Genomic DNA, 26,899 nt, shown 5'->3' with positions numbered 1-26,899 from the left:
TTTACTCAATGGCACTTCTATAAAACTTCTGCAAATAATCAAAATACCAACAGTGCATCTTGCAAAACCTACGCAAATAATCGTATTGCAGATTACTAAGGTTTTCTTCTTTTTTTTGTCAAATGGACAGTGCTATAATACTAAGGCATTGGGATGGCATAACAGCTTTAACATAAATTTATCTAGAGCAAGTATCACATCAAATCTGATTGCATAATTCTCTGCATATTGGCCTGACTAGCATTCTCATCAGCTAAGAAGAGGTTCATGGGATAGTACGCAGAAAAACTAAATCTCAAGGTGAATATAATTTCCATTAAACAAACCAGGCGAATATAACCTTCAGTAGACCCATGGAACAATTTTGTAAGGCACCTTATTGCAATACGCAGTCCAAAATTTTCCATACCTGCACAAAGGCATCTTTCAGTAGCAGAAATGAGCCAAAACACATCCAAAGTAGCAGCGTAGGCATCAATGCCATATCAAATATTCGTAGATTAGGAGAAAAATTACTTCAACTTGCATCGTTGATCATCTCTGTTTGACCGATCAAAGAGGAGGATGGTAAGAAAGACCACATAGAAATACGGCAGAAACTGTCGGAAGGAAAACAAGTTAGCCTTGGAAGTAAAATTCTGTCATAGCCCCGAGTCAACTAAAACATTCATATTAAGTGGTGGTATTCGAAGGACCAAGCTTTTGTTCATAACCATAATAAAGAAAAGAGCCTTCAAACAGTACATGAGAAAACAATGCAGGTACACTCCAGAAAAAAGCTGCTAATATCTCCCACATATAATGGAAATGCCGGGAAACGCCCCACCTATCAACAGATCATCAATTGTAAGTTGAAACAAAAGATTGTGCTTGAGATTTACACAAGATGACAGGTAGTGACACATACCACCCAGAACACAAAAGCAGACTTGATTTTGTTTCTCCAGTCTCCGTGACATATTGTGCATCAATCTGCAATTGTCACTCCGTCAGCTTTGCGAATCAAAAGTACTACTGCTAGAAAAACTACAGAATCTCTGAGCGATTCATTCATGTTACTTGATTAAATGTAGTTCAGGGGTGCTAACAATTCTTTGGGAACACTTTATACATTCTAGTCTTTTGTAATATGGGCTAGGCACACATAGAAGCTATTTCCAGAGGACTCTTTTACTGTTGAAAACTTGCTATTTAGGAACTTGTGGCACATGGAATGGATCATCTATCCCACCTGATTTCGGACAAGTTGACTTGCAAACCAGTTTTTCTATTGGCACCCACGAATGAATGCCATAAAGAATTAAAGAATCAAACCATCAACATATTTCTAGCCCCAAAAAAAGTTGAGACCTAGAAACGATGATTTGAAATTGCATGAGGAAAGATGGCTGAGAAAACAGTAGAAAAAGATCATGCCTCATGGACAGTTCTAGTCTCTTATGTATTAGTGTGACTTCAATTTCCAGAAAGAGATTTCCAACACAGACTTTGAATGGCAATGCTTTGAATGACTTCAATGACTGTGGTGAAGAAAGTTCTTTGTCACAAGGATGGCCCAAAAATAGGCACGCCACACTTTGTGGATCTGTAAACTTTTCCAACCTAAAAGGTTGGAACATGTGTTGATGGTTTAACCTGTAAGAATTGTTAGATGGGCAAGCAGAGTAAAATGGGGTTGAATCCTAGGATTCAAAAAGTGTAAAATATTCTGTTGGCAAGAGAATGCATGTTCAGTGGTGAGAGATACACCATGAAGGGTGTGGAACCTGCCACAAGCCATGCCTCACTAAATATCAAATGATTTACTTTAACAAGAGAAAAGTTTCCAAAATACACAAAGGAAGGGAAGGGAAGGGAAGGGAAGGGAAGGGCAACAAAAAATGGGAAGAGGAGGCAGGCGGCAAAAAACAAGAGCAGAGGGTTTAGGAAGGGATAGTTCACACATACACACCACCCACCGACCCCCCAACGCACAGGTCATGTACCTGATGTTAGCCGTAGGGTTAGTTGGCCTAATCTTGGGATTTAGAGGACCCAAGGATTAGGAAAACCAAGTTCATTATAAGGGTCGAGGCTCATACGTAATAATCCCATAAGTATAGCTATTGAGGATCAAGGGTCATAAGTAATAATCCTGTATGTATAGCTATTATTGCCAAACTATATAGGTAAGGGTTATGTGATAAGTGGGTTATACAACTAATAAGTGGGTTATTGTTGTATTGTTGTGTGGTCTGAGGATCACATGGTCAGTACATGGTATTAGCATAAGTGCCACATGTGAACATGGGCTAACCAAGGGCACTTTTCTCCCTTTGGGTGTTTCTCCTTGGATATCTGGTGTGAAAGGACACCATCATTATTATTGTATTTTGATATTATGGAGTCAACTCCCTAGCTCCACACAATCCTAAGCAATCCTTTTTGTGTGAGCATCAATCAACATCTCAAGTGTACTTGCTGCTCCTGATTCTCTGTCTCTGCCTATTGCGAAACCCTAAATCTGCAATTTTTTGGGCCCCTTCCAACCAGCAGTGCCTCACCGTTGTGGTCTGTCGCCAATTCTGTCAATCATCGTTTTCGTCAGTCCACGTCGCCTTCGCCATTCCGTCTGCGTCACTGCCCCCTGCTTGCTGTAGCCGTTTCCGAACAGATCCGCAGTCGCCAGTTTCGCCAGAGTGTCGCCTTCCCTGCCCGTCTGCAGCTCGCCATACCTACCCGCCTGCAGCCTTACCTGCCCTTCTATAGCCCGCCATCGCCGCTTCTCCAGCAGTGCAGAAGGTGAAGGTATTTCAGCTTCTGCTGATTTGGGGATTATCAGTGACTTGTGTTTTGTTTCAAAATTTGATTGAAAGTTCAGGTCATGCAAAATTTGGGGGTTTTGTGAAATACTTGCTTCACATTGCAAAAATCAGGTGCACGCAACAGTACAGGGCAACATTTTGGTGCAAGGTTCGGTGAAATTTGGGGATTTTTCAGAAATTAGTGCTTAATTGCAAAATTGCAATTACAGGACACGGAGAAATTTGGGGCTTTCCTAAAATCAGTGCTTAATCACACAATTCAAGCTCATTGGTACACAAATTTTTGGGGCTTTTGTGAATTATATGCAATTGACACATAAAACAACCCATTGGTGCTCATAAATCTGGGATTTTTCAGCATTGAATTATCTACATCCTTGTATTTGGGGCAAAACATTTGCACAAGACCTTGTGGTTGCATGGCATTGCACTCCGATGCGTTTGGGATTTTGCCTGCAGGTGCTTTTTACAGCATATTTGGTTGCACGTGTTTGCATATGTCTTGGTAAAGAGATTTCAGCAAATGGCTGGAAATACGACCGATACATTCGGAGTCTTGTCCCAAGAGAACAAATTGGATGGCAGTAATTACTCCCTCTGGAGTTCCATGGTCCGAAACCTTCTTGTGGCGAAAGGATTATGGGGTTATGTGTCAGGTGAAGATGTACGCCCTGTTGACATAACACCTAACACACCTCGCCATGGTTCTCAACAAGCTACTCCTCCCTCACAGGAGCAGAAGAGATGGGATACTCGCGATGCCCAAGCGATGGCTTTGATTGCTGTGTCAGTAAAGCGATCAATCATACCGGTCTTACAAGACCTCACGGCAAGCTTGGCATATACTTAAACTTCCACACATTGCTCACTCTATCTATGCGGGGAAACCCGGAACCAATCTTGTTTGAAGAGTTGGTTGGCTTGTTACTACGGGAGGAGCAGAATCGGAAGAACAAATCTTCCATCACACGTCGCAGTGATAGGACTTTTGTCGCCCAAGACAAGGGCAAGGGAAAAGCCAAAAGCAATTTTCAGCCAAAGGCTGATTCTCGGGACAGCCTTCACAAAAGGCTAAAAATGCTGCAGGCAATCCCAAGAAAAAGATAAAATGTCACTACTGCAAAAAGCCACGTCACTATTTGAATGAGTGCAGAAAAAGGCTTGCAAAGGAGGAGAAAAGGAAAGCGGCATGCTTGTAGATTCGTCTTCATCACCTACAGTAAATCTTATGCAGAATGAGTGGAATTTTCTTACTTGCAGTTATGATGCATCATTAGAGCATATGTCTCTCAGTGTTAATGAAAGACATGACACATGGTACTTTGACAATGGTGCTTCTAAACACATTACCTCACACATGAATTTGTTTAAGAAGCTTATGGCTGCCCCTGAAGGCAAACGAGTAACATGTGCAAACAATTCTTCTTATCCAGTTCAAGGTGTTGGTGAGGTGATCCTCACAACAGCAGGTGGTGCAGACTTATGTCTTCCAGGTGCCAGGGACTAAGAAGAACTTGTCCGTCTCCTCTTTTGCTAAAAGAGGATATGCAGTGAACTTTGAGGACAACACATGCATAGTGAGACCGTGAAGGTGGCTATGCATTGGTCACTTCCGGCACATTGTACCATGGGTTATATCAGTTTGACAGGTTTGACAAAAAAGAGCATAATGCTCATGTGGTTACCACTCTTACACCTACCATGCAAGAGGCAAAATTGTGGCATGCCAAGTTCACGTATGTAAATTATGGCAGTTTGATGCCATTGCAAAGGCATAAAATGGTACAGGACATGCCTCATGTAGAACTGCCACCAAAACATATATGTGAAGGGTGCATACTGGACAAGATGCACAGAAATGCATTCCCAAAAGATGGATCAACAAGGGCTGTCCGTAAATTACAGCTTGTGCACAGTGATGTTCGGGGTCCTATGCGGACACTATCTATTGGAAAGCACCCATACTTTCTAACCTTTATCGATGACTGCTCCAGATTTGCTTGAGTGTATCCCTTGAAAGCAAAATTTGATGTATTTGCATGTTTTCAGCATTTTGTGGCACAAGCTGAAAATCAAACAGGTTGAAGAGTGCAGACCTCCGTACAGATCAAGGGAGGGAATACATGTCCATTGCTTTCAAAGCTTTTATGGCAGCATGATGTGCACACCCAGTAACATGTCATTATATACTAAACAAAAAAAAGAGAGGAGCAATAGTTAGGCAGATGATCATTGATGACATCATAGGTCAATTTCATGGCTTAGCTTCTGATAGAAACTGTCATATCATCAACTTGTTCTTCATAAGATTAGCAGGATGATCTTTCGTTGATATTTTCATCTAAGTATGCCCTTGTGTCATCAAGATCAAATTATACAAGACAATGAAGAAGAAAAAGAAGTAGGATAAGCAAGTGATACAAGGTTTTGGTACCATTATCAATGGCAAGTTCCTCCCATGAGACAATATGCACGTGAAACTATTGATGGGGGTTGATATCCCAGTACCTTCTTGAAGACCCTAAAAGTAGGGGGTATATATCCTATCATGTCTTAGTCATCAGGTTGCTATGGCTTAGTGCCCACATGTTATGCAACCATTAACAATGCTTTCACTTCAAGAGGTTAGCTATGAATTATTTGAGCCATTTGAAAATTAAGAATTAAGAGAAAACAAGGTATAACGCCTAATCTTCCTATTGAAGCTCCATCCTTGGGATGAATCTCGCACTTTGAAGACCTTGAGCTAGAGGAGCCCCGCTAGACACCCCTTCCCCACCCAATGCATGAAAGTCCATGGGGGAAAGGGTTTCACAAAACACACGGCCATTAATGCAATTAAACACTTAAATTGACCAATTCTACAAATCCAGCATCTATCAAGTCTTCATTTTTTATCTTGATGTAAGCAGATTCATGCTTTGTACCTGAAGACAGATAATTTACTAAATTTCTAAGGGAGACTTGGGCTCTGGACCTACCAAGGTGTGATTTACAGACTGTTCCAGAAGAGAGAAGACAATCGGTTCTTATATTTTTGCAAGCTTGTTTGGCTAGATGCCCAGTTAGCCACCAGAATTTACGACTAACACTGGAAAGTCATAATGCAAAAATGCACCCAGCTGTAGCTTCACCACTCTGTAAAATTATAAAGCTCAATTTACATGGTGAAGTTTCAGTTTTCTATCAAACCTTGGAAGCTGGCTTTCCCCAAATAGTGCATTTTCCATTTGTCTTACGAAAGACCTGCCGTTGTCGATCACAGTCATAGTTAAGGTAAATGCAAAGAAGCCCAGCAAACAAAATGCTCAACGACACCTGAAAATGAAATGAACAACTGATTCATCTCTCTCTCTCTCTCTCTCTCTCTCTCTCTCTCTCTCTCTCTCTCTCTCCATTGATAGGGGCCATGTATTTTATCTCTGTATGTAAAGCACTTGTACCACATCACAGGCTTTTAGCCACACCACAAATGTACTACATTTTCATATTCACATGTTCAGAGCATAGGTAGCCATGTTCTTAGTATTCCATGACGAGTTTCCATGGACAGTTTTGTATCACCCCAATGAGATAGCTATATTTATGTTTTCATTCTGTTTTATTTTCCATTCCATGATGAGATATGCCATGGACATTATTGTACCACTTTGGTCTCATAGGCCCATTGGGTCTTTAGTAGACGCTTAATCTCTCTCTCTCTCTCTCCAGTACGGCCCCGCACAGTACAAGAATCTAGGAGGAGCTTAACAAAGTGGCAGACAGCTTGAAGGCCCTGACCATAGACAATAAGAAGATTACAAATAGGACTTTCAACAACCATGAAAGACAGATTTCAGAAATCAAGAAGGATATGGACAGTCTTAAGCTGTTCATGAAAGAAGCTCTTGCAGCCATGGATGCTCAGATTGCTACCCTACAGGAGGAGATCACAGAGATGCAGAACCAACAAGCAAAATACAAGGAAGAAAATGCAGAAGAAGGAAGCCAAGATACAGGAACTCGAAACACAGATATGCTTACAAGCCACATCGATCTAAGGCATGAAGGAGACCCCCATGGCTGAAGCCTGAGCCCACGCACATCATAGGAGAACTGAGGGCAGAGATGGGGGCATTAAAAGCCACCGCAGGTGCTGAAGATGGTGAGATCAGCTTCAAACAAGCACTAATGGCTGATATGGAAGGGCTTAAAGCCGCCAATGACAAGATCGTGGAAGAGTTGAAGAGCACCAAACATGAAAGCGTCGTGTGAAACCGGCCTCTGGTAGAAACCAAAGTGCGGTAGACTAGCAGTCACCCTTCCAATTGTAGTCCAAATAAATAACAAAATTAACAGGAGCTAGAATGCTCCAAAACTGAAAGGAAATCGACACCTCTTGGCCCCAAAGCTTGGCGCCCCTTTCGGTATTTCTTTATTCAAATTCAATGAAATGTATAACTGAGTACAACAAAGCCAGTCCAAGAGAGTAAACCTGCATGTCCAATCTGGCAAACCGTCAAGACCTCTTAGCACAGAGGATTCACACACAGATCTGTGTCCCACAAAAGCAACACACTGTGCTTCCCTCTAGTCAACCACGACAATTCAGCAGGGCAGCCTTGAGCACACATCTGGCTGTTCCATGAACATGGTTTCAACTCAGTTCAAATACACATCCACTATCCAATCTCTATTTCCACCCTTCAAACTGCCATACCCCTCCTCTCACAAGGGGCCAGATGAAACAACTCTGCAACAGACACAAGCCAGTGGAAAGAAAGAAAGATTGACAAGTTCAGAGCTTACCAACTTCAATGCGTGGTTTTGCACCAGAGGGACTGACTGTACCAGTCTGTACTTGCAACAGGCTGTCTGTACTTTTCTCCCTGTAACCGCCTGACTGATGCACCAGCTATGCTCTGATAAAGCGCCGCCTACCACTATTCAGGACTGAACAGGTTTGTAGCCGTCTATACCTGTCCGTACAGGTTTGAAGTACTCAGCTGTACCAGTCCGTACAGTACTCTACGTGCAACTGCTGCCTGTGTCAGCTGTCGTAAAGCATCTGTGTTATTCTGCTCGTACAGCACCCGTCAATGTGCTATTCCGTACCGTACAGTACCCGCCTGCACACCAGCCGCCTGTTGTCCATACCCTGGTCGCCAGCGCCGCCTGAACCAACCTGTGCGCAGCAGCCTGTACCTGCTGTCGTAGGCAGCCGCCGCCTGCACTGGCTGTACGGAACTGCAGCCACCTGCTCTGTCCCTATAGTGCTGTCTGTACTATTTCCGCCCCCTGTACCTACTGGACAGGGTTGTCCTTGTCAGCCTGCTCTGTGCGACCTGCAACCACTAGCTCTGTACGGCCAGTTCTGTATGGCCTATTCTGTACCCAGCAAAACCAACAGAAATACACCCTCTGCAGCTAGCTTCCACGACTCCTCCAAAAGCGAGAGAGAGAGAGAGAGAGAGAGAGAGAGAGAGAGAGAGAGAGGCGTGTAACTCCCAAAAGTAGAGTTGCCCCTTTTCCCAAAAATATCCTAGTGGCCCCTTTCTCAAGTTTATTAAACTTCCTAAGGGTCACTTATGCTTAAGGGCCACCCAAGGTTAAAACATTAAAAAAATTAATGTCCTTGGTCCCCCTTCACACTTGAGGATGTCCACCATCTTTCTATTTGTCCGGGCACCCCAAATATGAATCATTTAATATTTAACTTTCTCTCCAACCACCATGCCCACACTTGTGCTGTTCCACTTTCACATGGTCATGACATCGTGCAAGTTAAGAAACAAAGGCAGCCACAAGCCATCATAAATGACATACTTGAGGAGGAGAAACGTAGTCAGAACCGAGCCCTAGATGTACGAGTAACAGGCTTGAAATTAGGAATCTCCCCAAGGAGGATGTAGAGGGACTATGCCAGATGCATGGAGTAGAGGGCACTCCATATACGGCTGCATGGAGAGTGGGGAAAAGCATGTCTCGGGATAGGCCTCTCCTCTTGAAATTCTCAGATTTGGCTGCCAAACTGGCTTTCCACAACAAACAGGCTGTCCTTAAAAGGTCAACAAGTCTATCTTGGAGATGACCTTACAACCACACAGGCCCATCATCATGCAGCGATGGAGGAGTTACATAAGGCCCGTAAGGTGGGCAAGTGGGCAGTGTACAGAGATGGTCGGGTGATCAAATCAGAATTCCGTGCCAAATGGCGATACGGGGTCTATGGCAGTTTGGAACTTCAATGGTAGGCTTTGATCAGACCCATGGGGACTTAGTGAGACATTCACAGGCCGGGGCATCGTCTTCCACACAGAGACATACCAGAGCCCAGAGAGAGGGCTACCAGATATAGCCAGATATGAGTGGGAGTCAGTATTCAGATGAGAGACCCGCACATCAGGAGTTGTTTGCGGGGTGAGCAAGTCAACCAGCCCTAGAGAGCTTAAAACAGCAGTCAACCAGCCCCAAAGAGAGAGAGAAGAACAAGTCAACCAGCCCTAGGTATGCCTATATGCAGAAAATCAGCACAAAATCAACAGTTCTCGCGACATAATTGCTCCAAAGTCTGAAATCAGCCCCAAAACTGACACTTCTTGCGACAAAAGTGCTCTGAATACACCACGGAGTAGTCTACCAGCTTTGCCTATATGCAAAGCTAGTAGAACAAGTCAACCAGCCCTAGGTATGCCTATATGCAGAAAATCAGCCACAAAATCAACAATTCTCGCGACATAATTGCTCCAAAGTCCGAAATCAGCCCCAAAATTGACACTTCTCACGACAAAAGTGCTCTGAATACACCACGGAGTAGTCTACCAGTTTTGGAACACAATTGGCATCAAGAACCAAGCAATGGAAACAATAGAAAAAAAGACGCCCAACTTTGTAGCTTTAAAATCAGCCACCAACTCTCAATTCTGAGAAAAAGAGCCATTGAAGCGCACATTGAGTGCCAGGCAAGCCAAGGTTTGCTTCTTTTAGCTAGGCACCCTCCACAAGGGGCCTTTAGACCCAGAATACCAGCACGTTTTTCTATAAGGGGCCTATCCGGGTGCCCAAAATTGAGTTTTAGTCTCGGTACATTAAAATAAGTCCAACTTGGTGTGTATTCACTTATAAATTATTAACTGTTGGCCGCCCAACTTCAGTAAGTGTGTACACATACGCTTATAAACCATATAAATGATTAAATCCTTGGAATCCAAGGCAACTCCAGCTTCAATTTCTCACCATCCATAGTCCTTCCAAGCCTTGTATGAAATCCATATATCCTATGTAGTAGCCATGTATGAGCAAATCCACAACCTTTACGAGTTCCAGAGTATCTTGCAACCCATCATAACTTGGAAAAATTCCCCGTTCACATCCTTTGTGTAATAAGTCTGAGCTCACCGCACACTGTCCAAAACATGAGGGTGGACCAATTGCTAACGTGTACCTAGATTGCGACATGTGGAGTTCAAAGTATGCTTACTCTCAAACTCAGACAAAGTGGCGACACATGAAGGACAAGATCCGCACCCGCCTAGCGCGCCTTTGTCCTAGGACTGACTTTGACTTCTCCCCGTTGAAACCTACGGCCATACAGGTCACAAAGCAACTCCCACACAGAGAAAGTAGAAGCATCATCAGGAGCATAGATAAAGTGTCGAAGAACCGAATCCTGACAATTCAAGAGGAAAAAGCCATAGATCTATCCGTGAGTGTTCCTCCACCAACACACTTCCTCCGCACAGGCAAGGTCCACACTTCCTCCGCACAGGCAAGGTCCGGCAAGCACCAATTCTTGTACAAGAGAAACTCCATCAAACCATACTCCCTGAGAATAGAAGTAGCTTGCAACTTCCATGACTGAAAGTTACCACCATCCAACTTGTTTGCCTCATCCAGGAAATAACAAGTGGTACAGGAGCCAAATCTGAAACTGTCATCATTGATCCAACCAATAGGACCAAACCGCATAAGATCAAAAACTGTCCAAATCAAAAAACGCTGATGTAGGTCCCTTTCTCCCACCAAAACGCAGCCCTAAGAGGCTGGACAGCACCCAAAGAATCCTTCTGTAGCAAAAAAGGCAGAAGCTTCTGTCGACTATACCTCCAACCTTGAGGCCACTAGAAGAGGGAAGCAAAAAATGCTGATTTGATATAGAGAGAAAAGGAAACCACACAGGGCCTGGGAATATGCCGTAAAAGGGTGCAAGAGTAAAAGGCATCAACTAGGACTGTAGCTCGGGCTCTCCTCAAGAAAAAAACACACAATCTCACAAGAAGAAGTGTCCACCATAGGTACCACGGTTGCCACCAAATTACCACAAGACCCCCTCTGCAATAGGTAATGTCCACTGGAGAAGAAAACACAGCCAAACAAGGGGCTGCAGACCTGAAAATACAGGCCAACCAATTCCACACTCCTTGCAGAGAAAAACGCTGATGAGAAGGTACCTTCAGGCTGAAAGCGATGAAGCCCACACTCCTTGTCTTCAGGATTGCCCGAAGGCTCAGCAGGTTTGGCACCGCATTTTCACGATGGACAGGACCTCAACCCGTACTATTACATGGGGCACTGCTATTTGGGCCACCGACGCCGAGGTTGTCATGGCCTATGAGGAGGAAGGTGGGGGGCTAGCCCTTCAAGTCTCTCACCTTCGCATTTCGTCAATGCTAGACCCAGCCCCATCTACTAATCACTGGACTCCAGGTTCGTGCCAAAGATGGAAGATTTGTAGCAGCATAGCAACATGGCATATCTGGAGAGCTCGATAAAGCGAAGTCATCGGAGGCACCTACATTCTACCTGCGGAATCCATCGGGAGCGTCTGGCTCGACATCATTCATACCCTCTAACAGTCAATGGGGGAAGCTGCAAGGTGGTTCCGACCATATGCGGAAGCATCGGGAAGCCTTCTTGAGGCTCTGGTGACCTGGTCCTTTTCTCACCAGATAGAGGTGGTGAGCCCACTTGGCATTATAGACCACCTGTGTGGTTATTCCCTCCCCCACCCCTTGTATGAAATAGCCTTCTCCTCATAGAGCGGCCAGCCGGACGAGAAGTGCATCCTTCATCCCCTCTTGTTCTTTGGTCCTCGCCCCGTACATGGAGGCGAGTTTGCTTCAAGGCTGTTTTTTGTTAACTAATAGAAGGATCTTGTTTTCGGGGCGGGGAAAGAAAGATACTCCCACACCCATTACCTCTCCCGACACTTGGTACCTTCAAACCCACTCACTCTACTCCATCCATCCCTACCCCACCACATCCACTTTCTTCATGAAGGCAATGGTGCTCAAAGCCATCAAGCAACTTGGGAATGGTCGATCCCCGGATCACGAAGGGCTTCTAGCAGAACACACCTCTCATGCCACACATACATTGGCCTAGCTCCTGGCTTAAATGTTCAACCGTGCTTTATGTGAGGGTTTCCCACTCACATGGACGACCAACACCATCACCCCCATCTTGAAGGCGGGAGACCCCCTAGAATAACTACCGCACCATCATGATTGGCCACACATTGGCTAAGCTCTATGGGTCCATTGCGGAGATGCAACTAAGTTCCTTACTGGAGACTCAAGGATGGAAGACCTAGGGCCAGGCAAGCTTTCAGCACATTGTTGTATGGCACAACCTTTTTGGGGACCTAACCTATCACCAAATACATGGAAGAAGATTGAGAGGCCTCACATCATGATGTTCTCATGCATGATCCGAAGTAAACCCCTCAGTGCCACATGAGATTGTGAGAGCAGAGTTCACCGCACCACCCATGGAGGTAGAGGCCCTCTTCTAGACAATCTCATACATCCGCCGAGTGCGAGAGATGGGCCCACACAGGTACCCCTATAACCATTTCGTCCTCCATGCTATTTTCACATGATAGAACTCATGCCCGGACACATGGACAGGATGATGGACACATGGAAACAGGGTTCCTAAAGCTGGAATTGGAAAAAGCACTCGTCTAGGTCAAAAAGCAAGAAAAAGCAAAAGTCAAACTTTGTTGACCAAAAAGCTGAGGGCACCGTTGGAAAGTGCACATCGAACTGAGTCAAAAAGCTATAAGCCGCTTTTTCAAAAAGCAGCTCCAGGGCCAAAAAGCAAGGCCCTCAAGTTGTAAAAGCATAAATCAAGAACTTTGACTATTATTAAAGCAAAAGCAAGAAGGCAAAGCAAAAGCACGGGAATAAAACAAAAGCAAAGCATGCATAAAAGCAGGTATCCCCTCAAGTATATAAAGAACCATGCACCCTCTTGGTGGATCATAGAAGACTCGAGGAGAACCTTGGAGAAAGAAGTTGTAAAGCTTCATCTTCGTCATCATCCTCGCAAACTAACTTCTCCACCACAATCGGCGGCCATCACCCCTTCAGCCCCCGGCATTCTACCATCCTACGCCCCTATTTGGAGTACTCAGCCGACTGTGCGCCACCCAGCAGCGCCTTCATCTGCCGCCTTGTTCAGTTCTGTGCGTCCGCTGTACCCTACTGCGCCTCTTCACCTGTGTACCCTGCAGCGCCGCCTTCAACCCTGTGCGCCACCTGCAGCAGTGCCGCCTCTATTCACAGCAGCGCCATTACCACCTGCAGCAACACCGCCTTTTTCCCCTTTTTGTCTGGCTGTGCTAAGCTCTGTACCTTTGCTGCGCCGCCATCTGTACAGCAGCAGAGCAACCTTACGTATCCAGCCACCTACGCCTACAACAGTGCTGCTTCTATCTTCCTCGCTGCCCTGAAGAGCTTTGCGCAGTTTCAGTCTGCAGCGCCCCTTTTAAATACAAGTGCCGCCTGCTGCCCTGAATAGCCTGCACCTACAGTTCTTTAACTTGTATACAGTTTGCAGCCATCGCCTCAGCTTTGTGGCTGCCTGTGTATTACTACCTGCCCTAAAAAGCATCCCTGTTGCTGCTTTTATTTGCAGATACTTGGATTCATTGTCATCCTCATGGTGAGCTCGGCATCAGCTATCTTGTGCCTCGACATCGACCTCGGCCCGATCTCGACATCGACATCGACACTTTGTTTGATATTGTATTCATATATTGTATTGGTCCTAGCTTGGAAAAGCCAGTGGATTGTTCCTGAAATAAATTCCTAAAGAGGGGGCAAGGCCTGTTCCCCGCTCAGTGTGGTGTACCGTGTAAATCCCCTATTCCCATCTTTCTCTCCCCCTTCTCACTCTCTATCTTTTGTCTCTCGTATACGTGGTTGCATCTGTCACTGCACGCTCCGTTGGGCTTACAACCCCCATCTAGCCATGGAGTCTTCACAGCTACTAGCAGAAAAAGGGCATGACACTTGGTTTGCGAAAGTCTCCATATGGTTAATACAGATGGACAGCCTCCCACCACTACAGTATGACCTCACCTCCCCTCCCCTCTCCTACAGATCACACACAGAGAGATCAGTGGGCTCACCCGGTTGGACCTCTTCAGACAGCATATTCAGGACACTTGAGTGACACCCACAGCTGAGCTTGGCTCGAAGATGGCCTTCTACCGAGACCATCACCGAGGATGGCTTCATCAAGCGAGCCACCCACATGGATGTCCACTTGTCACATGCCATGAGGATTGCCATAGGCCAGATCAGAGTCTCATCCCATCACCCATACATCGAGACTGGGAGAGCCACAAGAGTGAAGAGAGCCAGGATTTGCAAATTATGCCATAGAGGTGAATGACCTCAAGGCTCACCTCCCCTCCCCTCTCCTACAAATCACACACGGAAAGATCAGTGGGCTCACCCGGTTGGACCTTTTCAAATAGCATATTCAGGACACTTGGGTGACACCCGCAGCTGAGCTTGGCTCGAAGATGGCCTTCTACCGAGACCATCACCGAGGATGGCTTCATCAAGCGAGCCACCTACATGGACGTCCACATGTCACATGCTATGAGGATTGCCATAGGCTAGATCAGAGTCTCATCCCATCGCCCATACATAGAGATTGGGAGAGCCACAAGGGTGAAGAGAGAGCACAGGATTTGCAGATTATGCCACACTGAGGTGAAGACCAAGGAGCACTATATCTACCGATGCCCAATATACTACGAGATTCGGGGGGGGGGGGGGGGGGGGGGGGGGGGGGGGGGGAGATTCCACTGCCTCTTTCGAGAGGGATTTGATCCTCTCCAGGATTATGGACTTCCTAGATCAGAGATGCCTTGGTACTTGAGATGGGCACACACCAGAAGATCCTCTCCAGAGACCCCATCAAGCGCCACCCCTTTCCCAACATGCGACTATCACCAGCTTCTTCAGAGACCGAGGGGACACGAGCGCCACTGATACACCGACCACAGTCATCCCGCTGAAACTGGCCATAGGAATGACATGGGAGCGAGCAACAGTACTATAGCACGCCAAGCGCCCCCCACCCCCACGGCAGACATCTGGTCTACAGATCCATACCCAGGACATCCTACGGCGGCACCAGTTACCCTTTTGCATTCAGTTCATTTCATTTGTGTACTATCTAGGATGAGATATACCATGGAAACATTGTAACACTTTGTGGTCTTATAGGCCAATTTGGCCTTTCGTAATATAACTTTCTTTCTTTCTTTCTCTCTCTCCATTCCACCTCTCTTGCATAACCTCAGTTTGTGAACGTTCTATCAAGTAAAAGGTTCCACAAGGCTTCTGTATGTAACAATCTAGGGTGCATCAAATAAACAGCAATTAAGTTGTTAAATACATACCTGAGAGCCCAGAATGACAGGATGGTTCACAAGGTACATCCCTGGAGAGGTGTAGACTGATGGAACCCACACTAGACAGCCCCAACATATGTAAAATCCAGCTGCAAAAGCCACCACCTTGCATAAGCTTTAAGCTTTACCTTCCTAAGGTTGCCCATAACTAAATGTGACTTTTTACATGCTGTGTAGCAATGATGGAGCTTAACTAAAAACCACATCTCACACAACTCTTTGAACAAATGATTCGAGAAAGCGAACACTTAGCAAGGAATTTTTATTCTTTCAAATGTCCATAAGTAAATTAAGACGTGGATCTAATCGCAAAAATTTCTGTTATTTCAACTGTCCATAAGTAAATTAAGAAGTGGATCTGATAGCAAAAATTAACAAGGCAAACACTTAACATGGAATTTCTATTATTTCAAACGTCCATAAGTAAATTAAGAAGTGGATCTAATCGCAAGAATTATCATCAACCAACTAATCACATGTAAATGGCCTTTGAAAAGTGCAATTTTCCCTTGTTCAGCTCAGCCATGGTCAAAGTTCCAAGACATGATGCTTGGCAACACCCCATTGAAAGAATCCATGTTGACCAAGCACGAAATGACCCAAAAAGAAGAGAATAAACAAAAGTTTGCAAAACAAACGTGTGAGCCACTCATTCTCATTTTGATATTATAAGGAACTTAAGGGAACAAAATGATAGCAAGCAAAATAGACGAGATAGCTGATGTAGCCAGATACCACAACAGCTTAAAGAAATGATTAAGAAATAGATATCATATTTATCATGGCTGTTCAGGTTCTACTAGTTTTCTATTCTACATTATGTATCTTAATACAAACAAAAAAGTAGGTCAGGCCTCTCACAAGAACAGGGTACATCTCAAAAAGCCACACACTGGCAAAATGGAGCCAAAACAAATGAGTGCATGCACTGAGATTAATCAGCACCCCAATCCACACCAGAAAGAGGAGGATAATCGTTTATTTTTTCACCATTATAGATGATCAGCTACTACAACCTTTTGTCAAGTTCTGATGGCTAATTTAAGTGGTATGTCGAGCTCACAAGATGTGTACACACAACCAAGGTAAATGCATAGCAGCATGAACTCACAGCTAATCCTTGCGAGACATGCTAATAGACGAGGCAAGGAGGATGCGTTTGCAACAGATTTGCCATGTATTCTATCAACATGTCATACCCCAAACAAGGTTGAGCACAATCTTGACACATACTTATACTATTAATACCGATAAACAGTATGAAACAGCAAAACACCAAGCAAGATACAATGCTGAAATTTAGATGACACGGACAATAAGGTTGGAAAGGGCCAACCCCCCATGCCAGATTTCCAATGACATTCATGCAATGAAAACATATCCCAAACATGTTTTGCCGAAGCCAAAGTCGATTCCAAAGCTTTTACGGGCAAAACCTCATTCCCCAATCAGTGTCTTGCCAACTGGCGTCCATACACAAGCATGTGAGTGCCAAGCCGAGATATAGGAGACCTTAATCGTCAAGCACGCGGATGTAGAGTGGGTTAAAAGAACTCATAGAATCTCTTACCAATGAGTTTGATGTAGTTTGTAGGCTCCAATCAACTTTAGGTCAAAGCGTCAGCAACACAAATGCTTAAAAGCATTTTCAGTAGATCCATAAGAGAGAAGTCGAAAAGAACATACAGGGACTAGACAACTGCATGGTAATCATGTGCAAAGGTTGGAGCAACAAGAAAGCATGTTAATGAGCATGTATATGGATTGGATTTGCTGAAAATCATGTTCTTCTTCCGACTTCTCTAAAAGGCGTCATTTTCCCATGAAGAGAGAGAAAGTAAACTCTTTCCATGCTTGGAGGTGATGGCCATTGGGACACCTCACCTGAGGCCAAACCTCTCCCGTAAGTGGAGAGGGTACCCAATGTGCTGTCCACACCATAGTAATAAAGAGGGCGCCTGTTTATGAGAGCCTGGCCAGCCACCACCAGCTAAATATCCGGACTCACTTATAATTTGTCCGCCCACACTTTAATAAAGTGAGTGTCCAAACTCACTTATAACATGTCTGGCCATACTTAATGAAATGTGAACCTACAAAATAGAAAAAATGAGCAATAACTCTACAAAAGCATAAACAAAGAGTCTAGAGTCTCACTTACAATCTATCTGCAGCCCATAAGCAAGGTCAAAATAAAGATTCACGGACATGGTCCAGAAGGGCTTCCCATGCCTGGAAACTACACACACACATCTTGTAGGCAATAACACAAGTATAGGCATGTAGGTATGCCTTGCAATGCACAAAATGTATTGGACAATCTCCCTTTCATTTAGCCTGTAGCTACTGGTAATTCTAGACATAGACATTGCGTCCATAGACCAACCGGAATACCGTATTCTAAATCTGAGCGCGGACCAAAGTCCCAAGGCTACTAGCCCTTGGTGTTGAGATAACGCCCCTACCATGAGGTGCCAGTCCACATGACCCTTGATGTAGAAGTAAATCCCATGCCATGAGGTGTCATGTCCACACTATGCTGGCAGTGCAAAGAATTCCCAAATAGTGACATCCTCCTCAGCTTCTAAACAGATAACCACACTGAAAAGCTTCCAAACATGCTTCTAGGAGCTATAAATACTCCTAGAAGTATACTTCATCCATCCACTTAGCATCCATAGATAAATAGTTCTAAAGGTACTGTCTTTGTATACCTAGATGAATCCAGGAACATGCCCAAATTCATCTTTTAGGAACGTGCATGTTATATACTCATGGTAGTCAACCCACAAGACAATATAGCTATCAACTCCATTATGCATAGTATGGACTAGATACTACGACATCCCCACTAACGTCATCAGTGCCCAATAGTGGGTGTAGAACTCTGTATCAAGATATGCTCACACACGCACTCCACACACACACACACACACACACACACACATAAGATAGGGCAAATGCACCGCTAAAGATAGAAAGAATAAGCACAATATCAACTGGCCGCAACTCCTCGGACGAAAACTTCACAATGTGAAATTTGTATGTCCACTCATATGGCTGAATTATATACCTAGATGAATCCAGGAACATGCCCAAATTCACCTTTTAGGAACGTGCATGCTATATACTCATGGTAGTCAACCCACAAGACTATATAACTATCAACTCCATTATGCATAATATGGACTCGATACTATGACATCCCCACTAACGTCATCAATGCCCAATAGTGGGTGTAGAACTATGTATCAAGATATGCTCTCACACACGCACTCCACACAAACACACACACACACACACACACATAAGAGCATATATTCACACAAAGCCCTTCGTACTAAGTTTCTGTCAAACCTCCGGAGATGCAGGACAAACTCAGCCATAATGAAGCCTAGCATTAAGGGAAGTAGCAATTAGAAAGAATTGGTACAGCAAATAAGTAGTTGAAACTTGATAGGGCAAATGCACCGCTAAAGATAGAAAGAATAAGCACAATATCAACTGGCCGCAACTTGGACGAAAACTTCACAATGTGAAATCTGCATGTCCGCTAATACGACTGAATTATATACCTAGATGAATCTAGGAAAATGCCCAAATTCACCTTTTAGGAACGTACATGCTATATAGTCATGGTAGTCAACCCATAAGACTATATAACTATCAACTCCATTGGGATCACCTCAAGCCAGCCCTCCAACAGTTTGTTCCGATATCCTCCGAGAAGCGTCTTCGGTTGATCATCATCTCTCTCTCTCTTCTCCCCACTAGTTGTGTGATTGCACTCTAGGCATTTGTCAACATTGTGCATGGAAACTCCACTAGAAATGATGTAATACTTTTAAACCTTGTAAATCCCGCTCGTGTAGGTATGTGTGTTGGCCTTTGTGTGCATGCATGTGTGTTGGCTCGCTGCATCCATCATGCAGGTTACAACACACTTTCCACGAGCACCTAGAGCTCGTGAAATATCTTGATTAAGTTTAACTCAAATATAAAATAGCACTTCCACATTAAAACTATGACTAATAAGCAAAGCTCAAAACATAAATCCTTCCAGGCAAGCTGCAAGAAATTTGAAATGGTTTTTAATTAACTTATCAAAATTAACCAAGAAAGTTAAAAACTACAGAGCATAAACCTCGATCATGGGCAATATCCATTGTATTCCAGTAACCCGATTCCCACCAAAAGAACTTTGTAACGTACACCAACATCAAGGCAGTGCTCACAAGCATTGAATCAGCTACTCTTCCTTGCACCTCATACTGCCATGAAAACCATTAATCATTACATACCGTTAGATTTTCCTTACAGTGAAGGAAGCAATTATGCTGGCAAGCAGTTGATATGTCACAATAATACTTTCATTGTAAATCAATAAAAGCAAGGCAAGAGCAAATAAATCAAAGTAAGGCAACAGCAAATAAATCACGTAACATCTATGTCGATTTTGATATCTATCCTCAGACCTGCCATAATGCAGCCAACACTCCTAGCACTTGCAAGCGCTCATCATCTCTAGCTACCACGTAGTTTAATAATGCTACCGCTCACACCGTCCTGCATCTCATTTACACTCAACCCTTGATCAACTGAAACCTAACCCCAGAATCCACACCTTATCAAAAAAAATCCCTCAATAAAGGAAGTTCAACTATGACTTAACCATAGAGGTACAGTGAATACCACACTTTACTTAAGCACCAAGCCTTGCCGCCACATGTGACAATATCTATCCCTACGACCTTGGCTATCATTGACGCCATAGAATTGGTATCATGGCCCACACCCAGATCTTGCTCTTTCTTTTCTGTAGATCAGGACCTGGACTCCATTTTTGGAGGGGCTAAACCCATACCTTTGGGAAGACTCAACCCATCTTGAGGAGAGGATTTTGTTGTCGCCCTCCCCCCCAACCCCGTCTTCGCCCTGTCATCCCCCTTCCCTGAGCAGCCTGCGCACTCCCTGCCTTCACACGCCAATTGCCTGCCCCTTTGCCTGCGGCTTCAACACAGCAGGTACAGTCAGGTATTCTTGATACAACAGGTGCTGAGTCAGATACTGCTGGTACAACAGTGCTGGTACAGCTGCAGGTATAGTAGGCGACTGCAGCAGATTCAGCAAGCAGGTACAATAGACGGCTTAGCAGGAACAGCAGGTAGTACAAGTAGTATAGCAGGTACAGGAACTATCCACAAGGGGAGCAGTCGACCAGTAGATATAGCAGGAACAGCAGGTAGTACTAGCAGTACAGCAGGTACAGGAACTATCCAGAAGGGGAGCAGTCGACCAGCAGAAAGAGAGAGGGAGGGAGAGAGATGGTCGACTTTCAGCCAGGGAGAGAGAAGGAAAGCCCACACCCACCTCTAGGAGAGGGCTTAGGAGAGAGTCGTGGAGAAGATTTGGGAGAGGTGGTGGAGGGGTCCAACTCCCTTGTGCCATGTGGCACAGCCCATCTTGAAAAATGGTGGGTACCTCCATAAGGTGTCCACATATTTGAGTGGCCACATGGTGGGTTTAAATGACCAAGTGGAGTGCCCAAGGCTTGGGCTGCCCACACATGGCCTCTTGGGCCCTGGGCATAACCTAGCGGGAGGTCCAAACTTTAATGAAGTCTGAACGCCAAAAGGTTATAAACCTTTTCCCACCATTTCAATGGTTAAAACCACCTATTCACATGCCACAAACCATGTCAGAATACAAGGCATTCACACGGTTCACGAGTGGGCGCCCCCTGCCCATGAACTGGACACCTCATAGCAGGCAGACACAGGAAACCTTTTCCCGCCATTTCAATGGTTAAAACCACCTATTCACATGCCACTAACCATGTCAGAATATAAGGCATTCACACGGTTCACAAGCAGGCGCCCCCTGCCCATGAACTGGACACCTCATAGCAAGCGGACACAAGAAACCAAGTCATGCGAAACCAGTTTCAAGCAAGCAGAGATGCGTGCACATGCATTATGCAATGGATATATCTCCCATTCTTGGAACCCGTAGAAAACAGGTCTTCCCAAGCGCAAAACTGGCTTAGTGGGAAGTGTAAACTAGGATCCTTGACAGTGGGTTCCACGTCCTAGCCACACTACGGGCAACACGAGGCCTAGCCTCCCATAGGTGACACGAGTTCTAACCTCAGTTCAGACAACACGAAGCTCTCTGGCCTCCCGTACCTTGGCACGAAATAGGAGAAGACCACTTGGGCAAACAAATGGTGACATCAAACCTATCTAGCCCTGTTGCTCACCCTTCTGCTTCCTTTACCCCCTCCCGCAGCCTTGTCCTCTCGTCGTTTTCTTCCCGCCTAATGTCGTCACACGTTCCAGCGTTGAGTTTCTTCTTTTGGTGAGGTTCAGCTCCTCTAGTATTTTCCCATCCAAGAGAACTCCATGGCAACCACTCTGTCATGCCCGACCAAGGCCGCCGCCCCTTTTCCGAAGCGGACCTCCAGCTCTTGGCATCTACAATATCCTCCCTCATGGCCTCTTTACTGGTTTGCAAGATTGTTGGGAGACGCCTGGCACATGGTCAGATTCGGGATTTGCTCCCGCCAACCTCTGCTCCCCAGCCGCCTCCTCATCCTTCTCCACCTACCCTCCGTAGCCCGTAGTGGCCCTGCCTTCTCTCCGTTGCCTATCCTCCTACAAACCTCTCTAGCCCCTTTTCTCTCTTCTGCCCATCCTTCTGCTTCCTTTCCCCACCTCCCACCGCCTCGTCCTCTCACCGTTTTCTTTCCACCCATTTTCCTTACAGGTTCTAGCATTCGAAGTTTTTTGTTCTTTTGGCGAGGTACAGCTCCTTTGGTCTTTTCACATCCAGGAGGACTTCATGATAGAGCCGTTCTATCATCCCCGACTGAGGCCGCCGCCTCCAGCTCTTGGCATCTACAGTCTACTCCCTCATAGCCTCTTCACAGGTTTGCAAGATCATTGGGAGATGCCCGGCACGTGGTCAGATTCGGGAAGCCTCCTGTTTGAGGTAGCTTCCCTCTGAGAGCAGCCCGCCATGGAGGGACACCCCCCCCCCCCCCAACAAAAAAACAAAAAAAAATCTTTGCCTCTTTTGAGGGTTCTAAGCATGTACATGTAGGGTCTCCAATCACATTCTTCTCTTTTTTTTCCCAGCTGGTCTTAGGCCCAAGATCCTCCCGTTGTTGCCTTTTCACCACCCATAGGCACTTTTCTATCTGCCCATAGGTGAAGCCGATGAGGAAGCACCTTGTGAGGTTTTGAATGGCCCTACCAATGAAGGATCTTTTTTCTAGGGAAAAAAGGTAGGTGGATGAAGATCATTTTGAGCAGTATCTTGCCATCTCTATTAAAACAAAAACTTGCATGGGCCTGGGTGAGCTTGGAATGAGATGCCATCATGTGGCTCTACTGTTGGGAGCTCAGTCACTGTCAGTATTCCTACCTTTACTTAGCTCTTCATTTGCAATGTACTTGGGATTTCAGGTGAAGCCTGCCAGCACACACTGCAAAGTTTCTGGAAACAAAGGGTTCAGGAATTAACACTGAGAAGAAACTTGCTTTCAGCACACCAAACATGTAGTCAAAAGATCATTCATCTAGCAATGGTGCACCAGAACAATCACGAGCACTGCTTGATGTCAGGCTATTATCAGTGAGTCAACAGGATAACAATCATTCCCAAATTATTGCAAACAAACACAGATTTAGCTGACAACACAAACGAGTCTTAACCTGCTTGATGCAGTATGTGACAGCCAGCACTGCCCAACCCATCATCCCAAATCTGCAATTGGTGAACACTTTGATATCAAAGGACTTGCCAATACGGGGATACAGCTCCATACCCTGCAAGGTAAGGCATATTCCCACAATGAGAGAAAAACACACACACGCACGCACACGCACACACATGCACGCACACATTACATTCTAGCCGCGTCAAAAGGCCCTATGCACACAAGCTATCGTATTACCCAATAAAAATCAATGATAGGGTCACCAGAGGACCCCGAGTCTGCTGATGAGGGTGCAATATGACCCTGCAAAAAGGAAAAAAAATGGTATGCCTAAGAATAGAAGACTTCGAAATCAAATAAAGATTAGAGTTTTAATATACTAAATTAACCCAAAAAAAAAAAGGCCACCTTGATGTACAGAAGGATGCAGAAGATGATGCTCCCTAAAATTAGCGCTGAGAAAATCTCCCCCAAGTGATCATAAACAATTGCTGGATTAAACCACCCAAGCCTGGAAACAAGAAAAATTATCTTTGATCAAGGAATTCCCTTTTTTAACCTCTTTAGTGAGAGATGTAGCAACAACATAAGCATTAAATTACTCTCCTTCCGTGTATTCAATACAAATAATCCAGTGTGACACTGCATTATGGGTCTGGGCTTGATGTAATGCAGAAAAAGAGGGAATGGGTCGGTCATCTGTTTATACCTCCAGATCAGTACGTACACAGTCATTGTGCACAGTCATGCAGAAAAAAGAGGGGATGGGTCGGTCATCTGTTTATACCTCCAGAACAGTACGTACACAGTCATTGTGCACAGGTAAGCAGCAATTCCATTCTCCTACATGCAGCCATTCGCTAGTTCAGCCATTTAAAAAAAGCGTTTATACATAGCAGAGGCACCAGAAGTTGAAATTTAGCTCACCTTGTACACCGGACGGTTTCCCATTGGAGATACTGGACCCAAAACTTCTCTCCCTGGTAAAAGAAGCTGTAGAGCAGCTTCAAATGCAGCATAAGCAGCTATCATCTTCCATGCAACAAGAGATGGTGTAGGCCAAATGCTGAATAGCCCATGTATGCCATGTTCCCTCAAAAAACCCCATGTTTTTGCAGCGGAACCATCCATGTGTACCAAAGTATACCACCTGCAGTTGTTTAACCACCAAGAACAGGTCATGGAAACAACCCACATGAGTCTGATTTTTAAGCTCTCTTCGGCATCTGAAATTGTGAAGATCTAAGGAGCGGGGTAATCTACTAGGTGCATGTGGTGAGAAGCCTGAGCGGCCCACAAACAAAAAACAAAATCAAAATTCACGGACATGGCCATACTCACAGGAGAATGACGAAGGGTGGGCAGGAGAGGAGAAGGCCCAGCATGGAGGCGTAGGCCAGAGCGGGCGAGTGCACAGCGACCCCATCCCCAGTCTTCTTTGTTTTCTGCTTGGCCTGCTTGCTAGCACCACCGCTGCCGTTGCTGCTGCTGCGCTTCCGTTCCAGGGTCGCCGCCATCTCCCCTCTCCCTCTCTGTGTGTGCGCGCGCCCTATCTCAGCGGCTGGATCTCCACACTTGTGTCCGGGATGTGTGAAAATCACATGCGCCACCGTCTGTGAACCACTTTTAATAATTTTTTTCTTTATCCTGCTTGCTGTTGCGCATGTTTGCAGTCAACAACAACTGCGCACGGCAAGCAATGGGAGCCACGGCGAAGTTGCCAACCAATGCCTTAGTGCGACCCAGTTCTTTTCATTTATTAAATGTTTCACTTTAGGTTTTATAGTTCTTTTTTTCTTTTCTTTTTTTTTGGGAACAATAAAGTATTTATATTAACTATTCAAAGTCAGACCAACATCATATATCACACCTACACCCAACTTTCTAACATCCTCTATTACCCCCCACATCCACACTACTCTATTCCTTTTTTATCTTATTTAGAATCTCATCTTTCATCTTCACATAAAAAACTTGATCGCATGAAATCTGATATCCCAACAGTACACAAACCTCCATCATAGCCTCAGTGGAGGTAAAGCCTCGAGGAGATTGTTTTTCCAACAACCCTCCGTGTTTTGACCACACCTTAACAGTAGGTCTTGTGCCAACCGGGTTCTCAATAAAGGCCACAAAAGTATGATCTATTTGCTTTTCCTTACGGTACCATCTCTGTGTTCTGGGCCCAAATCTAGAAGGCCTTTTCTTCTCAATCCAGCATCTCACCTATATGCAGTACGTCCACATTAGGGAACAACCCCTAGTATGCATGAAGCTCTGCCAAGATAATGGGGACATTATTATGAAATATTCCTCTATAAGTTCTAAATCAACATATCCAGCTCCATAGACCAGATTTTATTTACATTACAAATAGACCAACACATGTAAAAACATTTATACATCAACTCATAATGTTGCAGTCCTATACAAGTAGTCTTCAAAAACACAATTTCATTTCTACTGGTCTAAATTTCCCATAAAGTGCAAGCTTTAATAATGTTAAAAACCAATCCACTAAATTCATCACTGATTGCCCATTTCCCAAGTAGCCAGTCCTCCCAAAAAGTTTGCATATTTAAGCCCTTCTGTATCCACCTAATCATTTTACCCCATGTGCTCCTCTCTCTCTCTCTCTCTCTCTCTCTCTCTCTCTCTCTCTCTCTTTGTGTGTGTGTGCATAAAGAGGGGGAACTCTTCTTGCAAGTGTACGTATAGGAGGGCACGAAGGTGATACAACTATTATGAGGAGCAATTTATCGAATTTATATTCACATGTTTTTATTTATTATAAATTCTCCTATACTAGTTTAGATTGGCCTAGTGATCGTAGCCTACTTTGAATGCACATTGGTGACTCCATATATGCATGACAGTATTGGTTGCATTATTTCAATTATTTGGATTTTTTGTGTCGGTAATTCAATCAATTTATTTATTAATTGATCGACATAGTTGATGTAAGTGCAGATCCTTGGATTGGATAATGGAAGTGAGTCGATGGGATCAGGTAGATTTTGAGACGCTCAACTTTGGGCATTGCCGAATTATTATTTCATCATGTGCAATGCATGTCGTTTATGCCATTCTGGGCAGTGTCCATATTATTCTATGGTAACGGATAATTATTTGCATTGGACATGTGAAAGCTCTCGTATAGACATTTGATTTTTGATACAAAGGTTGTAAATAATACTTGGTCATAAGGTTATTATCCAATTTTAAAAAGAAGAGCTTGTACTTAAAGTAAAGCAAGTTATTTTTGATTGGGTTGTATTTTAGAGCCCCAAAAAGTTATTTTGAGTATATTCGATTAAAATATACCAAGAGGAAGTGTGGGCTCACTCTTGTGTGAAAGCAAATTAGACCCAATCTCGTGTTCTTATCTCTACCCTTATATTTTTGTATAATTAATTTTTTAAAGGGTCCTTATCTCCCAACAACAACCAAGGCAAGGAGTGCTTAGTAGGCTAGAGGAGGGGGTGAGTAAAGGTGCTCGCTTACTATACTAGGATGCATAGATAGCTAGCAACATTGGCAAGGAGAGAGGTGTCACCGAGGGGGAGGGTAGTTGGATGGATGAAGGAGTCAAAGCTGACCTACATGAGCAAAGTGTGGTGGGGATGGAGGAGGCAGATTAGGAGAGCAGTGTGGTGGACGAAAGAGGTGGACTAGAAGAGT

The 26,899-nt window shown here is 44.6% G+C and overlaps 1 protein-coding gene across 1 annotated transcript; it reads right to left on the bottom strand.

The window, feature by feature from the left end:
- DWF5 (Ergosterol biosynthesis ERG4/ERG24 family) lies at positions 1 to 24,789 on the bottom strand. The gene is made up of 13 exons (XM_086814006.1): positions 24,560 to 24,789; positions 24,146 to 24,368; positions 24,006 to 24,061; positions 23,627 to 23,729; positions 23,456 to 23,521; positions 23,214 to 23,327; positions 19,643 to 19,769; positions 15,487 to 15,587; positions 5,997 to 6,122; positions 908 to 972; positions 745 to 826; positions 517 to 599; positions 1 to 409 (listed from the first exon to the last, which is right to left on the bottom strand). The coding sequence occupies exons 1-13, from the start codon at positions 24,733 to 24,735 to the stop codon at positions 343 to 345; spliced, it is 1,389 nt and encodes a 462-aa protein (XP_086670132.1). The 5' UTR covers positions 24,736 to 24,789; the 3' UTR covers positions 1 to 342.
- Positions 24,790 to 26,899: the final 2,110 nt, after the last annotated feature.

Source organism: Cibotium barometz, chromosome 2 (genome assembly GCF_041138505.1).
Source record: "Cibotium barometz isolate CiBa-2024 chromosome 2, ASM4113850v1, whole genome shotgun sequence".
NCBI classification, from domain to species: Eukaryota; Viridiplantae; Streptophyta; class Polypodiopsida; order Cyatheales; family Cibotiaceae; genus Cibotium; species Cibotium barometz.
This window is presented reverse-complemented; position numbering and strand designations above follow the sequence as displayed.